The sequence below is a fragment of the Triturus cristatus genome, chromosome 9 (genome assembly GCF_964204655.1).
Source record: "Triturus cristatus chromosome 9, aTriCri1.1, whole genome shotgun sequence".
Taxonomy (NCBI): domain Eukaryota; kingdom Metazoa; phylum Chordata; class Amphibia; order Caudata; family Salamandridae; genus Triturus; species Triturus cristatus.
In genome coordinates this window covers 1,028,247,780-1,028,272,461 of record NC_140592.1, presented here as the reverse complement: position 1 = coordinate 1,028,272,461, position 24,682 = coordinate 1,028,247,780, and the positions used below count along the sequence as shown (strand labels likewise).

Here is a 24,682-nt window from a genome sequence, read left to right as displayed (position 1 = left end):
CAGTTCAAAAGCACTATGTGGCTCTGTGATTGGTCCAAATGGCACTTATTGTAAGCAGAGATGGAAAAAACTTTCCATTTCTAAGATACTCCATGCAATTCAGGGATGTATGTTAGAGGAAGGTGAATGATGAGTAAACCAAAGCATGCACGTGTTGTGGGATGGCTGTTTTTATATAATCTGGGTATAGTTCGTGAGAGTGGAGAATTTGAGGAATCAACCATTTTTTTAAACCGAATATTGATTTTACAAGGAAAAGGGAAACCACCAATATCACTGCAAAGAAAAGTACATCTGAATAATACCACATTTTTATAGCATACAAATCGATTGTGTCATCCCTCATGTAACATCTCACTATCCTGGCTCATCTGTCATGGAAACATGTGGCCGGAGGCCAATTCTCTGAACATAGCTCATCCCTAGAGTGACTTGCAGTATTCGATCCACCAATTCCATATCTTGCCATGCTTCTAGGAGCATCCCTACGCCTTAAACACCTCCCTTTTCATAAAGCACAGCTGGCCATCCCTAGGGCACATTCTCTCCAGGTTAGTGCTGACACAGAACCCCAGTGGCTGGCTGCTTCTTTTTGGCCAGCATGCAGCCAGTCCCAAAAACATACGGATGCTGTGCGGGCCCTCCTCAAGGAGGCCAAGAAGAGCTATCTTGGAAGTGAGTTGAAGTGATCTGTCCAGAGTCAAGGTCACTGATGATTCTATTTGGAGCCATTCATCTTTACATTACCAGACAAGACCAGGTTACATGTCTGTCTCCCTTTATCATTATCCAATACACCCATGTCCACTTGCCATTGTTGCCTCAGGGCCACCAGTGTATCGGGTATGTTTGCTACCAGTGAACGATATAAGCGTGCTATACCCCCACTTTCCATAGGTCTGTGTTGGACTGGGTCCTCTCTGCATGGTCTCCTACAAACTGTTGCCTACTTACCTTCAGTTTTTGCTGAAATTAGTTTTTGTTGGCCTATGGACTCTGTGTGCTTTACCACTGCTATCCAGTGCTAAAGTGCTTGTGCTCACTCCCCTAAACTTAGTTTGGTTGGTATACACCTGATTGACATATCTAATTTACATGTAATTCCCTTGTACAGTGGTATACCATATACTCAGGACCTGTAAATTAAATGCTACTAGTGGGCCTGCATTACTTATTATGCCACCACCCTTAAGTAGCACTTTAAAACATGTCCCAGGCCTGCCATTGCAGCCTGAATGCAGTTTTAAACTGCCATGTCGACTTAACATTTAAATCCCCTTGCCAGGCCTTACACTCCCTTTTTAATACATATAAGTCACCCTAAGCTAGTCCCTAGGTAGCCCACAGGGCAGGGTGATGTGAAATTAAAAGGTTGGGCATGTACTTTTAAGCTTTGCATGTCCTAGTAGTGGAACGCTCCTAAGTTAATTATTCACTACTGTACGGCCTACCCCTCCCATAGGATAGCATTGGGGATTCCTTGTAAAATCTAATAAGCTGTAATTCCTAATTGGGTGCTGGCATCTATGTCATATTTAGTATCTATGAAATGTTAATGATAAACACTCTTTAATGGTAAAGTTATATTTTTACATTACAATTTTAAAAATGTTACATTTAGAATGTTGGCATTTTCCTGCCCTAAGCCATTTGTGCCTGTAGCCTGTCTTGGGTCACATACCTGAGTTTAGCTGACAGACTTTGTGAATTCCTCCCAGACAGTAACACAATAGAGGGATTAGGTGTGGCCCATTGGGCCATCTGCTGTCAGGATGGGGGGGAGAAAGAGAGAACCGCCCTACTTACAACTGAATAGCCTGTGTTCTGCCTTCACATAAAGGGACTAACAGCCTGTATTGTCACTTCAGCCAACTTGTAGCCAGGACAGGGGAGTCAGGGAATTCAATGCACTTCAAAGAACCTTTGCAGAAGCTTCTCCCACCTTCCTGGAGAAGGGCACCAGGGTATAAAAACAGGACCTTCAGGCCCACTCTTTAGTTCACTACTGAACCTGTGGAAGGACCCTCCGAGGACTACCTGCTGCTGTGACCTGATGTGCACTCTGCCAGGCTGCTGCTGTACCTAGAAGGACTGTTTTTCGGGCTGGAGCCTGCCAAAAACCGTCAGAGGCCAACCCTGCTTTGAGCCCTACTTCTTCATCTGCATCCAGGACTACTAGAAGTGACTCCAAGTGCTAGTTTGCTGGCCTCCTGTTCAGAGCCACAGGGGCATAAAAGTCTTCCACCATCTTGGACCCACACCTGGACCCAGCCTGAGTGAGTCCTGGACTCCCAAGAGGTGTCCCACCAGTCCTGGACCCTTGCTGTTGGTGCTAAAGGTGCCCAGATGGCCAATTTCCAAAAATAAGGACTTAGACAAATTCATTCCTAAAACTGCGCTAAGAACCAAGAGGGGACCCGAACCAACCTGCTTGCTTATCTGCCCGAGGTGCATCGCCGGTCAGATTGACATCATGGCTTCTCCCGATAGGTTCTTCTCTGCAGCAGCAGATGCTTTTCAGCGGTCCCTTTCCAAAGGTGTATCCGACCTCATGGAACTGTGTTTGGCTACAGTCTTCTGCCTCGTCCCATTGGAGATTTTCCACTTCTGTTTCAGCAACTAAGTCTGTACATAGAAACCTTCACCAGTGCTTCAACCCTAGGCCATTCAACGATGATGCTCCCTCCTTGGACACCTCCTGTAACCTTGCCCGCTAAACTGTACCTTCTTAGAACATTGTCTTCAAGAATTTTTGTAAGTCGAAAGGTAAGCACTGACTGGGCGCTATCCACTTCTTGATCCTAATGCGCTCCGTCATGGCCAGCCTTAACTTTTGACTTTGAACTGGTCTTGCGCGACTAGATGTCCGCGGTTGGCTCTTTCATCTTTTAGGCACTAGTTTTCACTTAAAACGTAAACAATTCATAACTCCAGTTCTACTGATTGGATTTTTGTCATTGTGGTGTCAAATAATCAATTAAAATTTACTCTGTTTTTCTAAATTGGTATGGGATTTTTCTTGTGTTGTCTTTTCACTTTATTACTGTTTGTGTGCTGCATAAATACTTACACATTGCCTCTAAGATTTTTTGCCAAGCAACCCAGGGTTAAGCACATTATAATTTAGTGACTTTTTGTGGTTCACCCTGCAAATGATTGTGGCTGTTGCTAGACCAGGGCGCATAGCCCAGTCAACCAACAAGTCAATTTCTCACAGTCTAAACATAAGCTTAGCCTCTAAAGGGGTATATTCTGGGAGTGGCTCTGAGAACAACCATAGCAAGCCCAATAAGCTCCTAAGCTTTAGAAACATAAAGAATTGTGACTTGTGTAGGTAAAATTCAGTGCTAAGCTATGTGTATGATTTAATGTGCCCTTCTGTCCATATGTCCCCAAACTGTGGAATGCCTATGCTATTCCAACCCATGAAATTGTGGGTCATTTGTGAACTAGCCAACCAGTGTCCTTCTCATAATGGTTTTGCTTGTGTTGGTTTACGGAACCACCCAATGTGCTACAGTGCCATCTGCCAGACCTGTAGTGTATTTTAGGTACCTCAGAAAGGAAGGGGAGATCTAAGAGTAGTAAAGGAGATGTGTTGCATCACGTTCCACAGATAAGGAGCATTCAAGTCTGTAGTTTGGATCACCATCGTCACCAAATAGCGAGTCGTTAATGATCATTAAATGACCTATCAGTTGCCCCTAAGCCACCATCATATGTGCCTATCATACACTTTGTAAGTGAGATCCTAGGATGCCTCCGAGCCCAGATGAAGGACTTATATGAGGTCCTAATTTTCTGAAAAGCTCCGGCTGAGACCTCTGTTGGCAAATGTTATAGCATTTGTGACAGTTCCATCATTTTATATCGCTATCTTGCCCAGGATGGTCTGTTTTGCCCAAAATAGAAACCAAGTTTTAGACCCAAAAATTGCTTGGCTGTATAGGTATGAAAATCCCTAAATATTTAAAGAACTCAGACAAAGTAAGCAGCTGATCTAATCTTCCCCACTTCTGTATATCCCCTCTGATTGGGACAAGAATTGATTTGATCCAATTATCACGTAGCCTGATGTTGACCCAAATCAAATAAGTTCAGGATTTGCTTTAATATGTCCCTATTATGCAGAGGGTCTTGTAAATATGCTAGGCATCATTTGCATATAGTGCAATATGATCTTCCCTCATTCGAAGCCCCTTATCAGCAGATCGCTGCATACCCACTCAGCAAGGGACTCAATCACAAGTGTTTAAAGTAAGGGGAAAGAGGTGCAGCCCTGGGGTTTCCTCCGTCTGATCGAGTAGGATCCAGAGAGAACTCCATTAACCCTCACTCGCACCCAGAGGGATGCATAAAGGATCTTCAGTCATGCAATACCTTTATGGCCGAAGTTCATGATGCATAGTAGCTGTATGAGAAAGTCCCACTTAACTGAATTGAATGCTTTCTCTAAATCAAGTAAAAGAAAGGCCAGTGAGCCCCCCAGTTCCTGGGATTTGTCTAATGCTATCTATAGACATCTGATGCAGTGTCTGGTACTACTACCTGGCATAAAGTTGTTCTGGTCCATATGAATGAGCGTACAAAAATGTGAAAGTAATTGGTCCTCTAGCATCTTGGCTAGTATTTTGGTCTCACAATTCAAGAGGGATATGGGCCTCTAAGAGCTACATATGTGTAGGGGCTGCCAGGTTTAGGAAGTACAATTATTGTAGCCTCATCAAGGTTGTGAGAAAAGTGTCTTATCGTAACCACCTCGTCGAAGAGGGCCAAGAGGTGCAGAGAGCCACAACTGAAGCAAATTGTTTAAAGAATTCTACCGGGAACCCAATTTAGACCCTGGTGTCTTCCCCGAATGGAGGTTTGCATGGCTTTATTTCATCCTCTGTAGTTGGCTGTTCAAGGATCGCTTTATTACTGTGGTGCAATCATTATAGTACTATGGCAGAGAGAAGTAGATGTGCATGCTGTATGTCTGTGGCTGAACCTATACATGTATAAATGGTTAAGGGTATCTGCAAGAAGACACTAAAGATCCTGACGGATCCCATACAGTAGGGATGACTGCTAGGAGGGAAGACTGTTGGGGAGGGGGTGCTTGCTCGTGACCAGCCAGCGTAGCAATTTGCCAGACTTGTCGCCCTTTTTGTATATTCGCCCTTGGGATGCCAATCAGAGAACCTTTGGATCCCATGTCATGTATCTTTTGTTCTAACTGGGTTAGCTCAGACTCTAGCTCCTTCGCCTCTCTTTAATGTCTCCTGTCTTTAATGTATTTAATGTCTCTACCCCTAGTCAATGTCTTGAAAGTTCCCCATAGGGTACATGGGAATTGAACGAAATGCTCATTCAGTTCAAGAAATTCTCCGGCAACCTCTTTAAAGGTACCAGCAAAATCACTGTCTACCAGCCACCAGGTGTTTATTCACCACATCCCCTGTGGTCTCTTGCGCCAGTTGTAAAAACTGAGCAAATTTGGGAAATGATTTAAAAGAACGTGTAGGGAGTGGAGTTTGGCAAACTGTAAGACCACACTTATTTTAATACGTTTGTTAAGACAGTTGACATTCCATGAAAGGGTCTTAGGCCAGTCGCACACATCATCGGGCATGAGCATGTTGTATGGCGACTCAGGATTGTAGGTGTGTGTGCAAGGCCAAGAGTGTTTATACTGGTGGAATACTGTTCTGTACCCTGTAGCCCCAAAAATACTTCCCCCCCCCACACACCGCCAAGAAGGAACATGTCATCCCAAAAAATTACCAAATTCCTCATCCTGAAAAAAAGTTATACATTCACATATAGAGTTAACTTTGATCCCGAACTAAACCCACCCAGAGGTTGCACTGTTATTCCTATGTAGCTATGAAGCACCTGAGGGTCCTATTCCCTGCATAGTGGGCTATGGTGTTTGCAGTCTGGGTTCAATGGTCTCTTCATAGCAAGCCTATACTGAAAGGTGTGTTTTTGGAGCAGAGGTCCTAAGATCTTTAGATCGATGTCTGCGTCTAGTCCATCTATTTCTACAGTCCATCTGTTTCTACAGTCCAGTGTCTGACAGGTCGACTGCCCTGGTGGCATCCCCCCTCGAGTCTGTAACTGATGAGGTCTTACTTCCTGTGGGGGGCCATTCCTCCACCTATTTCTAGGCACTTCCAGGAGTTTCGAAAAAAAGTGTTTTGTCTTTGTATATCACCTTAAACTTGGCTGGAAACAGCAATATGTACCTGATTTCCAGGGCCCCCAGCTTTTCTTCGAAAGAGTCGCTGGTGGGTAGTGAGATATGGATGACTCTAACTTTTTTGTCAAAGAAATCCACAAAGTTGTTGCAGCAGGCAATGGATGACTGAGGTGCCGAAGTGGTGGAAGGGTTTGTAGTTTGCGCTATGACCTTGAACAAACACTTCGGTCTGTTCTTTGCAGAGTTCACAAGGGCTCTGATATGGGAGGATTTGCCTTTGAGGATGCAGTCTTTGTAATGTTTTCTCGCTTTGCGAAGCTTTATCAAGCTTAGGTGACAGGGTGCTAGTCTTAGCTGATAATTTTTCTTTCTTCGTAAAGTTCTTTTAAGAACCAAGGACTGGAGGGTTTTTGTCTGGATAATTTGCACTTTAGGAGTGCACATTTGTTGATAAGGATTCCCTGTAGGAGTTGTACTTGTCGGTGGCCTCATTAATATCAAGAAGAGGTGTAATCGAAATTAGGGTAGTAAATGCTATGATGGCCATGGCTTGTGTCAAGGTGGGATGTGTCCCTGAACCATATTTTCTTTTTCTTGGGTTGCCAGGATGTTTTAGTTTAAGCGCCAGATAGGTAGAAAGGGATCTGCATGTGGTCAGCCCAGTCGACTGGAATGTGGTCATATGTCTGTAGGTTGGGGTAATTGGAGATTGTCAGGTCCAGAATGGCGCTCTTGTGGTGTGTAGGTTTATGACAGTGTTGTTGGAAATCATTGTCTTTGAGAAAGGAGGTAAAAGTGTCCACATAACTGTAACCCTCGCCTCCCCAGTGGATGTTGAAGTCTTCAAGGACGATATTGTTGTCTGAGCTCATATGTTGAGAGGTGAAGAGATCCATGCATTCCTTGATGAAGGTGTTGTTTTGACTTGGTGGATGGTAAATCACATTCAGTCTGATTTTGGAGATAGTGGATGTGGACACTTCCACGACATGCATTCGAAAGACTGAAAATGAGTTAAAGGGAGGGTTCTGCATTTCAGGGACTTTCTGTGAATTAGTGCAAAACCTCCACCTTGTCTATCTTTCCGGCTGTGACACAAAATGGAGTATTTGGTAGGAAGTAGAAGGTCTAGAGTGTGGTTAGATGAATCTTTGAACCACGTTTCTGGGAGGATCAGGATCTCAAGTTTATCGAGTCCGATATCTCTGGATAGTGTTTGACTGCAGACCGACAATTGTGTTGCATGCAGTTCAGGGAGAAGCAGTTGACTTTCCGATTTGACTGTTCAGGAAAGGTAGTAGGGATTTGAATCAAGTTAAGAGGGGATGATCGTACACTGAGATTGTGTGTATGAGTTTGAATGTGATCTGAAATGATGGTGGAAATAGGGCATCCCACTGTGGGAAGAGAGGAGGAGGGGGCAGCAGAATTTGACGCTGCATAACTCTATAGGAGATAGAATAGGTCTGAGTGGTCTATGGGAGATTGTGTCCGTTTGGGTCTGAGTTTAGCCATTTTAATATGTGGTGCCTGTGCAGGCCCACAGGACAGCAGCAAACATTAGTTGGTGTGGTCATGAGAGTGACAAGGCTTACGCTAGGTATGAAGTGAGTCTCTAGATATTACACACCGGTGTGTGCCATTCCTGGCCCCTGCTTCTTGAGGAGGAGAGCTGAAGTAGTACATAGATACATAGAATCCTAAATTACCTTGATGATTACATGAGCACCAGAGGTATTAGCCTACATATTTTTTGTCTCAACCATAATGATAGTCAGACGTTAGATTTTATTTTAGGAGAAACTTTACTGGACGATGTATTTTAAGTCCGTCCTCTTCATATTATTACAATGAAATCCGTTTTTCTATTTCCCCCCCCCCATCAAGTATCCAACCTTAATTTTACTTCATTTGCAGCCTGTACATTTGTGTCAACGAATTAAAAACAAGAAATATAACATAGACGCCTTTAGTCCTCTCTCTGAAAATCAGCCATTTCAAGTGTCTTGTCACTCGCCTGTCATCTGACAACCCCTGAGGTGAACACATTCCCTACCAACATGGGACCTCAGGGAGGATAGGGACTGAGATATCCTATATTTCTTGCACTTTGGGCTTCTATTATTGAGGGACTGGATAATACCCAGATCTACCTCCCTGATCCATATCACACTCGATGCTACATTTGACATATCTGTGTGTCGACTCTGGAATAAGGCTAACTTGGCTACCACGCCTCCCTTTGGGAGATTCCCTCACTAAATGCCCCATCTGACTTCTTGATAATTTGCTGCTACCATGTGGCCCAACTGGTACTCATTACAACAAACATCTGCTATCGTTGCGGAGGTAAAATTAACCCTTTGTTCATCGCTGCCTAGCCATCCAAACAAAAAATGTACAAGTGGGTGCACGATTACTTAAATGTTAGTTATTGCCAACAAATGATACCCATGCATGGTACACTAACAAGAGTGTGTCCATGCATGAGGGTTTTCTTTCCCATTGTGGAGTGTGGTTTGCCTAATTTCATGAACCAGTGCACAACAATGTGCCCCCCTTTGGCTTGATTCCTGTATAGAAGGTGGGTGGGTATTGTGATGGGAGGGAGGGAACCCATAACCCGCGAAGACTTTTCTCCAAGGCAGCCCCCCTTCTCTCCTACATACCATCATCATCAACACACCCCTATAGTTGCAGCAGGGGGATTATGTTGCAAAGAACAGAGGAATGACGCTACATTTCAGCCTTAGGGCCCTAGAGCCATTCCCCTTGACCAACTACTAACAAGGTGGCAAAATATCATCATTATCTCTCGATACCTGTTACAGGCCATGCTACATTTCACACATCCGATGTCTACCCAGGCCCGACTTGCCATCCAAGCTATCTTTGTGTAGATGCTACCATACACACCTGGCCCACAGTGGTAGCCCACAGTGTCGGCCCACTGCTTTTTAGTTGTGAAATAAAGGGAAAATAAAATGATAATAACTTGTGTTATTATATAATTTTATTTTGTCCTACTTCGGCAGCTTTGCGTGACAAGGGCTCTCGGGCCGTCCAAACATTTATGCGCACTTCGCATGTTCTCCATGCAGGCTGCATTACAGTGTCTGAGTGGCAAACCACGGAGCTCAGACCAATCACAATGCTGCCAAGGCAGTGTTGTGATTGGCTGACTGGGAGCATGGGTGTGCTTCCTGCTCAGGTTGAGCGAGGGACTACGGAGGAGAGACGTTTCGAGGAAGCAGCTTGAAGATACTTTTTTTTTCGTTTCTTTTTTAATACCTACTTCACCCGCGTCCTTCGCCCCCAGCCCCCTATCTCCGACCCGTTCCGGCTGCTGCTTCTAGTTCAACCACAGCGCCCAGCCCCCACCAACAGAGGCTGAGAGGTTCTCCACAAACGAATGGGATCTCCCTAAGAAGCTTACCCAGACCAAACCCTGAGGCTGCTAGAGTTGTGTTCCACATACTGCTATAAAACTGTGATCTCTCACTCCCAGTCCGAGGTGAGCTTCTGAATGTTAAACCAGAACATCATTTAACGTGAAAGCTTAGTGAAAGCTGAGTGTTGTGGAGAGGGACAGAGGTATTCTCCTGGACCCCACAGTGGGATTGTCTGCAACAGCTCAAACAAGAGGAACTGCTTCTCCTAGATACACTGCCTCTTAGTTTTATACTGGACATGTTGATGAATGTAAATGTTGTATATTTTTATGTAAAATTACAGTATTGATTGAGTATATTTTTATGTAAAATTACAGTATTGATTGATTTATATGGAAGGTAAGGTGTATAAGGGGGCCTAAAAAGGTTTAAATCAGACAGAGTGACTTGGTTTGTGGCAGCCACTAAATTGACTCTGTGGCCTGGTGTTGTCACAGATGAGTAAGAGTTTTTAACATTGAAACTTAGCTGCTCTGTTATTGATTATTGTCCTTACTAAAGGGATCCTGATTGTCCACATGGTTAGTTCCTACGCAGTCCCTAATACAGAGGCGCTGCTGCTCCGTTTCGTTAGTTCTTGGCCCTACCTAATACAGTTGCTGTTACCCTGTGTGATTGGTTCATATGCCTCATAAAGAGGACCTAGTGCTATGTGTTTTTGATTCTTATCCCTGCTACCCTATGTAATTGGTTGATATCCCTCATGAAGAGGTTCTACAACCCTGCATGATTGGGTCCTGTCACTAATAAAGACACTTTGATACTATGGGAAGGCAGAATGTTATGTTCTGCCTGCGGAATTGGTGGATTTCCTCGCTACTCTTTAACACGGAGTTCTGGTCAAATTCTGCCAGTCGCCGGGTGAAAGAATTTTTATCTCAGGAGGCTCCAGAAAATGGAAGCTGGCAAGCGAGATTTGGTGTCCCCTAGCGTGATTTTCTAACCTGGGCGATCGCGAGCTGTTGCGCTCAGAAGGCTGCTGTTCAGGTAGATTTGCTGCCGCTCGAGTAGATTTTCTACTTGAGAGGCAGCAAAATCAACTTGAGTGGCCGCGCACTCCTGCGCAACGCATGGTAGCGCTAGCACTGATTCGCAGTGCTGCTTTCGCTACCTGTGCTAAATTGCAGTGCAAGCTTCATATTTTCTGCCCGGTGGTGGACCTCCATGGAATCTTGCAGAGTTTATATGTAACTCTACAGTATTCCGGAAAGTGAAACTGTGCGAGTTCTGCCCATCCCTACCTGCTATCATGTGGGATTGGTTCAAGTCTTGAATAAAAACGACCTACTGAGAGGTGTGATTAGTTTCTACCCCTGCCTCTAGTTATCCGGTCTGATTCATGTAAATGATACTAGGTTTCCCTGTGAGTATGGTTCCTATTATCCTACAGTGAAGAGGCCCTACTTCTTTGCTAATCATCAGCATATGTTCTTCATGCTGCACTTAAGGGATAGCTAATATGCTGTTTTGTTCCTTTGCAGGCCCAATGTATGTGGCGGACAGTGCTGCTCTGGCTGGACAACTGCCTTGGGAACTGGACGATGCATTAAACGTGAGTACATTGCTTGCTGAAACAATATTGGCCAAACCAATAGCTCAGATTTTTTGTTATGGAAGTGTCTGGTAATAGTCGGGAGACGTTGTGTTTGCTGCTCCCAGCTGTTCATAATGAAGCAACCTCTGTACCTTGAAAGAAGATAGTTTGGAATCCAAGGGTTTGGAAAACGAGTCCTAAGATGAAGTTCGAATTGTAAGTGGCGAATTAAAAAAATATTACTGAGTGATACTTTGGAAAAAGGCCCAGTATTTAAGTAAACCTGTATGCATGTATGTCTTTATTTTGTGAACAGAATTAGCTGTAAATCCAATATGTTATAATGACAGCAGAGTTACATTGAAGTTGGTGGTATTATTGGTGGCATTGATGGTATTGGTCTTGGTGGGGGTGTATCGATGGTGGTATTGCTTGTGATAGTTTTATTGTAGGTGTTGATGATATCTCTGATATTTGTGGTGGTGATATTCTGATGGTTGGTTTATTAGTGGTGGTGTTGCTGATATTAGTGTTTTGGCATTTAACATACATTTTTACATAATTTTTTTTTGTTTTCATAAGTATTAACTTTTAAATCGTGGTTGAAAATATACCAATGACTAAAATAATTGATTATTTAGTTAATAACTAAATATAATTGTTAAATAATAATTTGAATAAATACATTCCAAAAACTCCACTATAAAACCAAAAACTAAATAATATAATACAATTCTATGTCAGGACTGGAGGCGAGGATTATGCCTTCCTTCTTCACTTTAATGCATAGCAGCGAAGATATAACAGAAGACTACATTTCCCATGGAACAAAGGGAACATGTAGTCAAAACAAGAAAACATGGTACCAACCAATCACAGCACATGGATCCAATGGCCAGTCAGGGCTCAGGTAGCCCAACATAGTCCACCAACAGTGTCCTCTCCTCCTCTTTCTTCGCTGCTACGCAGCAAGATAAGTACCATTCAGGCTTGATTTCTGTTTAGTGCTTTAATGTGTTAAATTTGATTGTGCTTTAGCGGGCGCAGCTTCGCGCCATTATATTTATTATTCCTGAACTTGTTTGAGTGTCGTTTTATGCACGCAGTTTCCGCTTGCCAGCTTTGTGTATTCGCGCGCACTGCTTTGTTACCTGGTGTGTTTTATTATTGCGCTTGAAAAGCGTTTCTTTATCTTCAATCTCCCGCAGCGTGTGGGCTACGCTGCGGGGAGTAAGCCGCAGGCATGGTTTCTCCGTCCCTATGTGGCTCATTGCTGGCGGTGGTTCCGGTCCTCCTGCCGCCAGAGGGCGCGGGAGGTAGTGCGGGCGCAGTGCGCCGTTTGATCTCTCTTCAGAGAGTTTCAAACGTCGCGCCCGTATTGCGTTGGAGCCCTGGTCTGAGGGAGACACCTAAACGGTTGTAGCGCGGCAGTACATCATTATTGCCTTGCCGCTTCTTTTGTGCCCCACGCTCTGTGCCTTGGCCCAATAATCCTGTTAAAGGCAGAGCCTGTATGTGCAGCTTGCGCTGTTGAACGCCTTGTGAGGTCCAGTACTTTTGGGGGTGCATGTAAAGTGACGTTACCCAGACCAGTTTGCCCTGCTAAAAAGGGGCTTGTTTGATTGTCTTTTGCCAGCATTTTGTCCCTGGGCTTGAACCCGTTTATTTTGTGGTTTCCCCACACTATAAAGAATATTTAGGCTGCCTCCCAGCCTGTGGAGGCCTCTGTTTGCAGGCCCAGTGGGAATCCACTTTGTTTCATTTCACGACTATAGTCGGTCTTTGGCGTCATGGATTGCTATGACGATTATCAGGAGGAGGAAGACCCCCTCGCTGACATGCCCTGGGGTGACACCTTTTATGAGCAGTGGATACCTCTATTTATAGGGCGGTTGACCAGGCCATTTCCCCCTTATAGGATAGGCTCTAACGCCAAATAGAGCAGGCCTTTTCCAAACATTCACAGCAGATTGCCCCCCCTCCCCTCCCCCAGACTCCAACCACTTCATCTCAAGACCCTCTCAGCTCCCCACCACCTAAACGTTCCCGTGAGGCGGGTGTGGATGGGGATGCTTTTGACCGCCTTAGGCAGGCCTTCATGGCTACTCGACCGGCGGTCCCCCACGCTCCAGCGCCGGTTTCTCTGACCAGTCAGCTTCTTGGGACATCCCAAGATCCCCCGAGCACCGCAGACATGTTGGATCCCAATGATATAGTCCACCCGCGGTCCTCTGAGTGGACCCCAGCCGATAAGGTGGCTACTTATGTGGCCGCCCTTATCCGGCGTCCCCTCGAGAAGGAAGCTCGCCCCTCCCTGGAAGGCTTTGACACCTGAAATTGACCCGCGGATGGGCACTTTTCTCCAAAAATGTATCAGGTGGAGGGCCTGCCAGGATAAACTCCTGGACGCCCTAGGCCCGATTACAAACATACTGGATATGGCGGAAGAGGCAAAGGAGTCAGGCTCTATCATTTCCCCCAAAACCCTATCAGGCTGGGCACAACGAGTCGTGATCTTCATGGGCAATGCTAATTGTGCTCTCTCCACAGAGCGCCGGCAGTCTCTTCCTATTAAGATTGACCCAAAGTTAGGGGACCTGGCGGATTCTGAAGCGGGTGCTATCGCCCAGGGTGGTCTTTTTGGCGAGCCTTTTGTGAAGGAGCTCTGTAAATTTGTTAACACCTTCACCTCACTAGACCGAGCGCAGTCTACAATTAAAGACGTGTTTCCCCGTGTTTTTTGCGGGGCCAGCCGGGGAAGCGGCCGGTCGTCAGCAACGCCAGACCAACCAGAGAGGCTCCGGACAATATCAGGAATAGTCCAGGTTCGGGAACTTTTACCCCACATGAGGAAAGAGGGGTAAAGGGAGAGGATACCGTGGAGGAGCTGCAGCCTCTAGCCCAGGTGGGAGTTCTCCCTTCTTCCCCACAAGACATAGGAGGGCGGTTGGCAAGGTGTTTTCAGGTTTGGTTGACCATCACGCAAGATGCATGGGTTCTGCAAACTGTGAGGGGTTTTCACATAGAGTTTGAAGGAACACCAGTGCAAAAATCCCCTCCTCGCCCTATCCAGGTCTCCATGCAGGACGCCCTCCTGGTGGACGAAGAGGTTTCTTCTCTTCTCAGGAAGGGCTCTATCTCCCTTACGACCCAGCAAGCCTGGGGATTCTTGAGCAACATTTTTGTGGTCGACAAGACCGATGGCGGCAAGAGACCGGTGATAAACTTGAGCGACTTCAATCAATGGCTGGTTTATCGCCATTTCAAGATGGAGGGGATCCATCTTCTCAGGGATGTTCTCCGGCCCCTCATTTGCATGGTCCGTTTGCGCCTCGAAGATGCCTATCTGGTGGTTCCGATCTTCCCGCCCCATCTGCAGTTTCTCCAATTCCTCTGGGGTCACCACACTTACGAATTCACGTCTCTCCCTTTCGGCCTCTCGTCGGCTCCTTGGTGTTTTACCAAGGTTCTCAAACCGGTAGTAGAATTCCTACGGTCCCGGGGTGTCAGGATGATCGTATACCTCGACGATCTTCATTTGATGGCGGCTTGCCCTCGCCGCTTGTTGCAACAGCTTCAGATGGCGGTGTCGCTCCTTCAGGATCTAGGTTTTGTTATCAACGAGAAAAAATCACTGTTGCAGCCTACCCAGAGCATTACATTCTTGGGATTCGTCATAGACTCCACTGCCTCCACACTCAGCCTTCCCAGCAGGAAAGTGACCAAAATTTGTCACGAGCTGCGTCGTGTTCTGGCCAAACAACGGATTTCCCTTCATCAGTTGGCTCGGGTGGTGGGTCTTTTGTCCGTATCCATACAAGCCATCTTCCCGGGCCCGCTTCATTACAGAGCTCTGCCACGTCTCAAAGGTTTTTTCCTTCGCAAAGGGTATCCGTATTCACACAAAGTCCTCTTGTCCGTTGAGGCAAGGTCCGAAATACAGTGGTGGTTGGACCACATGGAGGCGTGCAACGGAAGGGCAATCTTCGGTTCCGCCCCGGACATAGTTATAGAATCGGATGCCAGCAGGCTCGGTTGGGGTGCCAGATGCGGAGACCTCTCTACAGGAGGGATGTGGTCACCCGACTTACAGAAGTTACACATAAACTGTTTGGAGCTTCTGGCGGGGTCCTTCGCAGTAGGTTGCTGGACGAGAGATTCAGTGCAGTCTTGTGTGCTGCTAAAAATGGACAACATTTCGGCGGTCCGTTATGTGAATCATCTGGGGGGTACCAGGTCAAAGGCCCTGTTGGATCTGGTGGCAAGTTTTTGGCAGTATTGCCTCGACAATCAGGTCTCCGTCACGGCGGAGTATCTCCCGGGCTGAGACAATCTGGAAACCGATTTCCAATCTCGCCACTTCCGGGATTCCAGTCTCTGGCGCTTGGACCAGTCGGTTTTCGCGAGGCTGAGCGACCTTTGGGGTCCTTTCTTGGTGGACCTGTTTGCGTCCAAACTGGATCACCAGGTCCCTCGTTTTTTCAGCTGGTGGCCGAACCCTCTGGCAGCAGCGACGGATGCTTTCCTCCAGAGTTGGAGTGCGGAACTGGGCTACGCGTTCTCGCCCTTTGCAATTATCACGAGGGTAACTGCGCAAGTTCGCAGGCAAGCGGCAGATCTGGTTGTGATCACCACGCTGTGGAAGTCTCAAGTGTGGTTTCTAGTTCTACTGGAACTTTCTCCAATCCTACTCCCCCAGTTTCCGACTCTCCTCATGAGTCCGGACGGGTTTCCTCATCCTCTAGTGTCCACAAACTCACTAAGGCTTGTGGCATGGCGGATTTCCGGAGTAGTTGGGAAGCCTCTGGCTTTTCGAGAGAGGCTGAGTCCTTTATCTCTAAAGCGTGGGCGGACAGTACTGTCAAGAGGTACAAATACGCATGGAACAGATGGCCCCGTTGGTGTTTGCGACGGGGTTTTGATCCCTTCGTCACGGATGTGGTCCATATAGTGAATTTTGTGTCCCAACTGGCTTCCGAGGGTTTGGCTTATCGGTCTATTAATACCTTCAGGTCGGCTGTTTCTTCTGGCCACGTCCCAGTGGATGGTGCTCCGGTGTGTGAACACCCCTTGGTTTCTCGTCTTTTGCAGGGCATACGCCTGTCCCTACCTCCGGAGCCGCGTTATTCCGCTCTATGGGATGTTAATCAAGTCCTTAACCTGTTTTTATCCTGGCAGTAGAATAGGTACCTCTCCAGGAAGGAATTGTCAGCAAAATTGGCCATGCTTCTGTACCTCATTTCTTGTAGGCGAGTGTCAGATGTACGGGCTCTGGACATCTCTAGCAGAATTTCTACTCCTGATGGGGTAACGTTTACTTTGCTGAGACGCACTAAGTGCCATACCAGATCAATTTCCTACCCATAGTTTCCTGATTCCCCGAAGCTTTGTGTGGTTCGTTGCCTTAAACCTTATGAAGAGATGACGGAGGAGTTCCGTCCCCCAGGGGAGAGACAGCTCCTCATTTCGTGCGGAAACCCTTTAAGGCGGTTTCGTCACCCACTATTGCCAGGTTGGTTCGTTGGGTGATGCAGGAAGCAGGCATCAACCTTAGCCAGTTTGGGGCACACTCCGCGAGGGGTGCCATGGCTTCTAAGGCCTTCAGTCTAGGGGCGCGTCTAGAGGATATTCTCAACGCGGCAGACTGGTCTACAGACTCCACATTCAAGCAGTTTTATTTCAAACCGATTATGAATATGGCTCGCTTGGTTGTGGGCAAGCTTTAAACAAGCATAATCCTCGCCTCCAGTCCTGACATAGAATGAAAAATTTCCCTAGCTAATGTAACGGAAAGTTTCAATTCTATTAAGGACTCGGAGGCGAGGATTATCCCGCCCTGGATTCCTGGAGGAGACCCCTCCCCGTACTACAGTAAGTAATGTTGTTAGTTCAGATGCTTATGACTCTGCCTATTCTGCACTATGTATGACTCTTTTGTAAATATTTCTCAGTGGTTCCTCCGTTAATATGTTTCCTCTTGCCCTCAGGCTCGGACTCCAACAATCAGGACGCCTGAAGAGCGGAGAGAGGCTGTCTACGCGCTCAGAAAGAGGAGGAGAGGACACTGTTAATGGACTATGTTGGGCTGCCTGAGCCCTGATTGGACATTGAATTTATGTGCTGTGATTGGTTGTTACCATGTTTTCTTGTTTTGACTACATGTTCCCTTTGTTCCATGGGAAATGTAGTCTTCTGTTATATCTTCGCTGCTATGCATTAAAGTGAAGAAAGAAGGCATAATCCTCGCCTCCGAGTCCTTAATAGAATTGAAACTTTCCGTTACGTTAGCTAGGAAATTTTTCATTCTGCATTGTAGGATTTTCCTTGATAGTCATAAATGCTTGAATAATTATGTGCTACATGTGTGGACTCCACATTACTTTTCCACTGATATAGTGTTGAAGCTTATGAGAGCAGAGGAGGAAGGAAATAGAAGAGGATTGAAGAAGTATGATTACACTGAAAACAAGACTGCTTCTGAAAAGGACTATAAGGGGTAGAGCCAAGGACAGAAGACAGAGAACCCACTGAAAGCAAGACGGGTTCTGGAAAAGACAATAAAGGGGAGATCCAAGGACAGAAGACCGAGCAGTAAACATCATCACTGTCACTATTCTCAACATCGCTGAAAATCGGCGTCAAAGCTATTTGGGGCTAACCTGCTCGCCGGCTAAGGTAAGTATGACATCTTCAGCACACCGCTGCCATAGAGACTAAGGACATCGGTCACCCAAAGATGGGGCATCATCAATGTCAAAAGGATATTGTTTGACATCAACAAAATCGTTATCACTGTTGATGACAACCAGCGGTCGACAAAGCCATCGGCGCTGTTGACAGCTAAAAGAAAGCCCTGCTCGAGTCAAGGGAGTCACTACTGCCTTCAGCATCAAAGAGACGACGTACAATCTCAGCTAACCAAATTTCTTCAAAGATGTTGAGAAGACCCAGAATGGCGATATCTTCCTCTCCATAACTATCCATGGGGATGTTATCTGCAATCTCAGAAGCCTCACTGAGATTTTTACATTCTGCAAGGCTCAGATCACCTCATCAGAAATCGACTCCAGTGTTTTCTACATCTTCTCTTTCTTCAACGCCGAAAAAAAGGAAAACAGCAGAAAGCATTTGAAGACCTCCTCAAGCCTTATCAGCGCTTCATTATCTGCCATTAAGGCTGTTAAGGCCTATCGTGTCAGTTGAAGACCCTCTACAATAAAAACATAAAATATGATTAATAAAATATTAATGTATCAACAATTAAACAAGTAGAAATATTTATTTTAAAAAATATATATATTAAAATATTTCTCATCCTACTCCCCTACAAAATGAACAACCCCCCAAAATTATAAAAATGTACATTAACATATTATAAAGAAATAAAAAAAACTCAAAACTATAGAAAAAATACTACACAATATAAACTAAAATTAGTTAAAATATATACTGTAACAAAAGATAGATATTATATACAATGATATTCGAGTTATTATTATTATTTACTTCAATATTATATGCCAAACTTAAAAAACAATATTCTTACCTGCGATATTAAGTATAACGATATTCTTGACATCACAATAATATTTCCACCATACTATTAATAAACAATATTGTTGAGTTAATATTCTGGTGGGACGCCACTGCCAGCTACAACCTGAACGCTCAATGACCCCAGGATGGAGACTCGGCATCAGTGCATATCAGATGTGAAAGTGAGTGATGCACAGAGAAGAAAATGGAGCATCTTCAAAAACTGCTTCCACCGAACTTTCAAATTCACGTTCTGAGAATTGCAGTTGGAACCCATTTCTGTAGTTCGCTGGCTGCTTGGATATTTCCATGGACCCTGAAACCATGTTTAGTAAGTGATAATTTGAGTTAAATCGGAAAGTGTTCCATTGAGGTACACATTTGAGAAGCCTGAAATTGTGATCTAGAGACCACCTCTGAATTCACATTTATTTAGTAAAGTGTACTTTGGATGCAGCTCTTTTTCTTTTCCCTCAGCCAAGGACATTGTATCTAAGCTCGCTTCCATTTATGGGAAATCACAACTACCCATGCTTTCAGTGCCAGCTACATAACCCCACAAACAGTGAACTTAGCATTGATTCAACGAGGTGAGTCTATATTATTCTAACTCCACCTACACTTTGATATTGGGAAAAGTTGGTCAGTGGACCAAAGTTAATGTTTTTGCAGTTTTAAAAAACAAGTTGTGTGCACTACAGTGGCAGAGTGTCCAGCCCTCGTAGCACTGTAAGTCCCCTCACAGATTGCATGTCTCTGGCTCAACCAGTGTTTACCAACACCAGAGGATGACCCAGTTGTAGGAGAGTAGTGTCTGCTTTCTATGTTCACCCCCACTTTTTGCTTTTGCTTTACTGGTTTTCAACTTAGATGTGGCTGTGGGCCTGCTAATCAGACCCACAGCCCTGCTGTTCTCTCTCTAAATTGATACTATGTACTTTAGGTGCATAACCCATTTGGATAGGATCACCTTATTGGCCCCTGTACAGTGTACCTTAGGTACCCAGGGCATAGGTGTACCCTAGGCCTACCAGGGTCTGCAGCATGTATTATGCCACCCCTGGCCTGGCCTTCCATTATGACACAACTGGCTGATCACTCAGCTGGGGCAAGGTCGTGTAATCACCCCTTGCTTAGATATAGTATACCTATATCTACCCTTAAAATAGACACATGTGTACCTGTGAGCCACTCCTATGGCAGGCCTTAACAATCCTGGAGGCAGAGTGCTTGGTAACATGTGAGATGGTGCTCTAGCATGAGCTGAGCCTATCTGCAGCTTTCGGAACCATGTCCTTATAGCTGTTCTATGATATAGCCTACCATATACTCTTAAAGTGCCTTATAATCTTAAACGGTTATGGTAATTATGGTTTGGCTTTATCAAAAGATGTCGTGTAAGGTGTCTAACACTTTGGAATAATACCCCCATACCATTTCTGGTGATGAGGATATTATTCCTCCCTTCTAGAGGGAGAGACATGTTAAAATCCTACTTAGCTGTTTAACTCTAACCAAAGCCTCAGCATCACAAAATGGATGCTGCTGCCACAGACACGAGTATGACCTCCTGCTGCTGGGAGTGATCCCGGCAAGGGAGGCTTGGACAATAGGCTTCCTGCCTTGGGTCGTGCGAGCACCACCCCAGACAGGCCTTAGTGTATTGGGGCAGGGAGGGATGAAAAGAATGAGACATGCCTGGGGCACACAAGGTGTCCCGTGCATAGTCCAGTTCAAACCAGTGCTGGGGCACTCCAGCCCCAGTCCTGGCGTGAAACTGGACAAAGGGAAGGGGGTGTAACCACCCCCCTCCCAGGTCCCACCCATAAGGCGTGACCTAGCAGGCAACCCAGCCCCCCAGATTAGTATAAGAGTGGTAGCTGGGCCCCAGGAGATTAGATTATCCTGAACCTGCAACTTGAACAGAAACTCTGGACCTTCGACATTCGACGAAAGAAGAAGACTGAAGAATCTCCCTTGTGGCCAAGGAGTGGCTACCCTGTGCAAACAGGCACTATCAAGAGACTACCCTTTGCTTTGCTGAAGTTCTACGAGGGACCGACTGCAGAGCCCGACCAGAGCCTTGACTTCCAGACTTCTCCGACCCTGATCCACATCCACAGCCGAGCTGAGATTCGTGGAGGCGACGAGAGACGTGGGACCGGCTACCTGGGAAAAGTGGCGAGTATCTTCCAGCGCAGCTTCTGAGGCACCCTCGAAGTTGTGCACCGGGGATTGAGAAGCCCCAACCCCAAGCACCATCTGCACCGAAGATCAGCCCCCACACTCCACGAGTCCTGCGTGGGGCCCTTCTGCATTTTCCTGCTTGCCGCGTCTGTCCGGTTGCTTGCCCGTTGGCTAGTGGCCTTTGTGACGACGCACCCTGAAATCTTCACTGCTGGTTTGGGTCCTCCAGACTGGCCCCCGCTTCCTTGCAAAAGAGAAGCACCCCAGACCTTCCTGGTCTGCACCAGAAGCAAGTCCTCCGTTCTTCGTGGGTTCCGCTTGCCAAGGCTTGGTGAGTCCTAGTTCAACTTCGACGCCGCCGACAGCAAGAGCCTTCGTGGGGCAGCTCGCCTCCTGGTCCTGGTCGTCCTCGACGTCTCCTGGTACCCATGGCTGCAGCGACAAGCTTCACCTTTCACCTGCAATCTTCACGACATCGCCTGGTTCCTTCCTGGTTCCACGTGGTCACTGGCTAGTGACCTTGACTCTGTCCCTTCTGCTTGCAGGTATCCTCTCTTCTTGATCCCAGCCTTGGGATCCACCGGACACTCTTCACTGACTGCCTGTCAGCAACTTTCCTTCAGGCATCCATAGAAGTCCACGACGAAACCCGACGCAAGTTCACACCTATGCACCCGCAGCCCGTGGGCTAGGTAACTTGGGTACTTCGGTGCTCACAAGGGTAGTGACTATCCTAGGGTCTAGTTTCCGAGTCTCGACTCTCTAGCTGCTTCAAAAGTGTCCTTAAACTGTTAATTTCTAACTGCTAGTAATTCTATCGACTTTTACGCATTACGCGTGAGTGTTTCCACTCTGCACCTGAATCCCGTGGGCCTCCCACTTCCTAACTGTTGCTAGTGTAGTGTAGCCCCAGCGATTCCCTAGGCCGAGGCCTATCCTATTTCCGTGACAGTGGTCCTTATACCACTTCTTTAGTATATGGTTTGCGTGGCCCCTAGGGCCTAACTGTATTACTTACCTGTGTGACTTAATGTATGCTTAAATAAGACTGTGTTGTACTTACCTCTAATCTCATAAAGAGTGCTGAGGGTTTGACTAGAATAAATACACTTTATTTTATATATATATCTGTTGTGGTGTCCTTTCATTTGGTATTCAAGGGATTATATATGGTATCACAGCTGGCTTCACATGCCATTCAGAGTTTAGCCTAAGACTGCTCTTGTCCATGCTACCACTAGGATAGCTGGTCTATAAGGTTGACTTTACAACCAATCACCATAAGGGTTGTTTGGACTGATATAAGGTGTACACTAGAACTAGTGACATCATACATCAGGCCAACTTCTCACATTGGTGAGCAGCGGTTGGGATCTGAGCTTGCTGTTGTAATACCATTGTAATCTTGAGATACTAAATTGAAAGATCACACAGATATTGTTTAGGTACATATAACACAGATTATAATTAGGGCTCCCGGTTTTCCGTTTAAACGGATTTTTACATATAAATACAGACGGAAAACAATGTTTCCTTTGTCTGTATTTATATGTAAAAACGGCAAAATACTAGCAAATGGCCCGATTTGCTCAGAGCTTTCTACCTCTCGGAGCCCTCCTTAGTGCACAAGTCTAACCTCTGGCGCTGAGGGCAGCCCGGCCTGTTCTTCATCTCTCGGGCCTGCCCAGCTCCTGCGATGTCTCACTACTACTGGGCTGCCTGCACACCTGACTCGTCCTCTGGGCCTCCACTGGGCAAGGGGCCGACCACAGGTTCTGGGGAGGTGGGGCGTCTAGCAGGTTTCTCTCAGGCCCCATTCATCCTGCTTCCTCCATCACTAGCGCCTATAAATCAATGTTAAAGGCAGCGTAGGCCGGCCAAGATCAGTCAGACGACCGCTGGTGGTGCAGGCGCAGAGTCTGGTCTGTTCCTCTCGGTTGCATTGTGTGGGAATGCCACCCTCTTGAGGTGGGTCGAAATGGAAAGAGCGAGAAGGGTCCCCAGTTCGTCAGAGCATGTCTATTTGATTTACAAAGGTAGTGTGCTATACATTGAGAACTTAGCCGAGGGGAAAAGGTGTTTGCATACGGTTTAGAAATGTTGGAATTTCGCCTTTTACTGTACTCCCCAAGCGTGCAACAAGCATTGGGTTCAAAGGGCTTCAGCCCCCCCCCCCACCTTTGTGTGTGTCAGCCTGGCGGAGACAGCTTCCCAGGTTCATACACAGCCGCACCCCAGTACTTCACAGGTCTTTAAAAGACCATTTACTTGTTAACGAGGCTTTGTGTTTTCTTTCACTCCTTAGAGCCCCTGCATCTTTACTCTGCCAATTGCTGGAACAATCAGCACCACCCCCCGAAATTTTGATTAGCCCCTCCTGAAATTTTACTCTAGTTGCGCCTCTGGTACTCCCAACGGGATACATTAATGTTTTGACTGCTGAGTTGATTTTAGAGGCATTGTCTATATTGGTATCGAAAGAAATTGGAAAATAAAGATGTTAATAAAAGAGAACACTGGTACCATTATACATCAACGTTATACTAATTTTCTTGGGCACATTCTATCATTTTCATTGGCCTTGATTGCTCGTGGTCAGCACCCTAGTTCCAGACCACACAAAATCTTCTGCATGCCCATTCATCCCTGTGGCCTCTTACTTACCCTGCAGTCAAACAGCAATTTGAAATGTTGCCTTACTTTAATCTTTCATGGCCCCCCTGATAGAGCCAGCTCTGTTCTGGAGTCTTGCCCTAATGACCTTGAATATGTCTTTAAAAGAGTGCTTAGCTACAGTTTTCATGTCATTTCTTTTTAATATGGAACCAGCATGTGTTTCAGCTTTTTGTGCCCTCGTTTGCCAGGTCATTAGAGCGCACAGCAACACTCCTTCAAATTCTAAATGTGTTTACATCAATTATTCTGGGATAGTGAGGTGTGTTTTCAATATTTTTGTAACAGAGCAGCATTTATTTATATATATTACTGAAAATAATCATGCATTGTCAATTTAAATAAATGTGGGAAAATACTAGCTGTAGCGTCGTCTTTTGCTTGTCGCAAAAATAAATGTGGATAAATACAGAAAAAATGACCCAAAAATAAATATGGATAAATACAGACGGAAATGGCAAAAAAATAAATACCATAAAACCGGGAGCCCTAATTATAATACTTAAGTCCTACTGGACTTAGTGGTTGTAGGTTGAAGGGAGTAACACACCCTGACTACAACTACCAGAGAGGTTTAGTAGAAACAACTAGTGTAGGTAGGTGCACACACCACACCCTCACTAGATCATGTCTCTGGGAGGAGATCAAGTAGATGCTCTCTCAGGAGGGGCATGTCTGAAGAAGACCCCCTCTAGATATGATACCCTAACTTTTCAGGAGATGAGACAATTGTGTACCTCCAGAAAGTTAAAACAGGGTGCAAACCCTACCCTCCTTCAGCTAGTACAACTCCTAGAGGAGTATGATACTTTTAGGGCCTCACAGGCCAGTACCCTAGGTACAAAGGAGGGTCTACCCACCACAGATGAGTCAGATGGGACTTCAGATGAAGAGGTAGACAGCCAGGGCCAAGTAGGAAGACTTAGCCAGGCTAACCTAAGCTTACATGGGAGTTTGCATGGGGTCCCCCCATACAGACCCCCAAGTGGGCTTACCCAGAGAAGTAGGAGAGACAGATCCCCTTCAAGGGAATCCATCCACTCCCATGTCTCTAGCATCTCTAATGCTTCCTCTCACAGGGGAATGACTTCCCCTGAGAGAAAGGAGCATGAAGCC

The 24,682-nt window shown here is 45.9% G+C and overlaps 1 protein-coding gene across 1 annotated transcript in view; it reads left to right on the top strand.

The window, feature by feature from the left end:
• LTBP2 (latent transforming growth factor beta binding protein 2) overlaps nt 1–24,682 on the top strand; it is a 1,878,832-nt gene that overhangs the window by 274,168 nt on the left and 1,579,982 nt on the right. Inside the window, exon 2 of the mRNA XM_085626762.1 lies at nt 11,118–11,188. Within this exon, the coding sequence (XP_085482888.1) occupies nt 11,118–11,188 (71 nt within the window). The remainder of the gene's footprint in view (nt 1–11,117; nt 11,189–24,682) is intronic.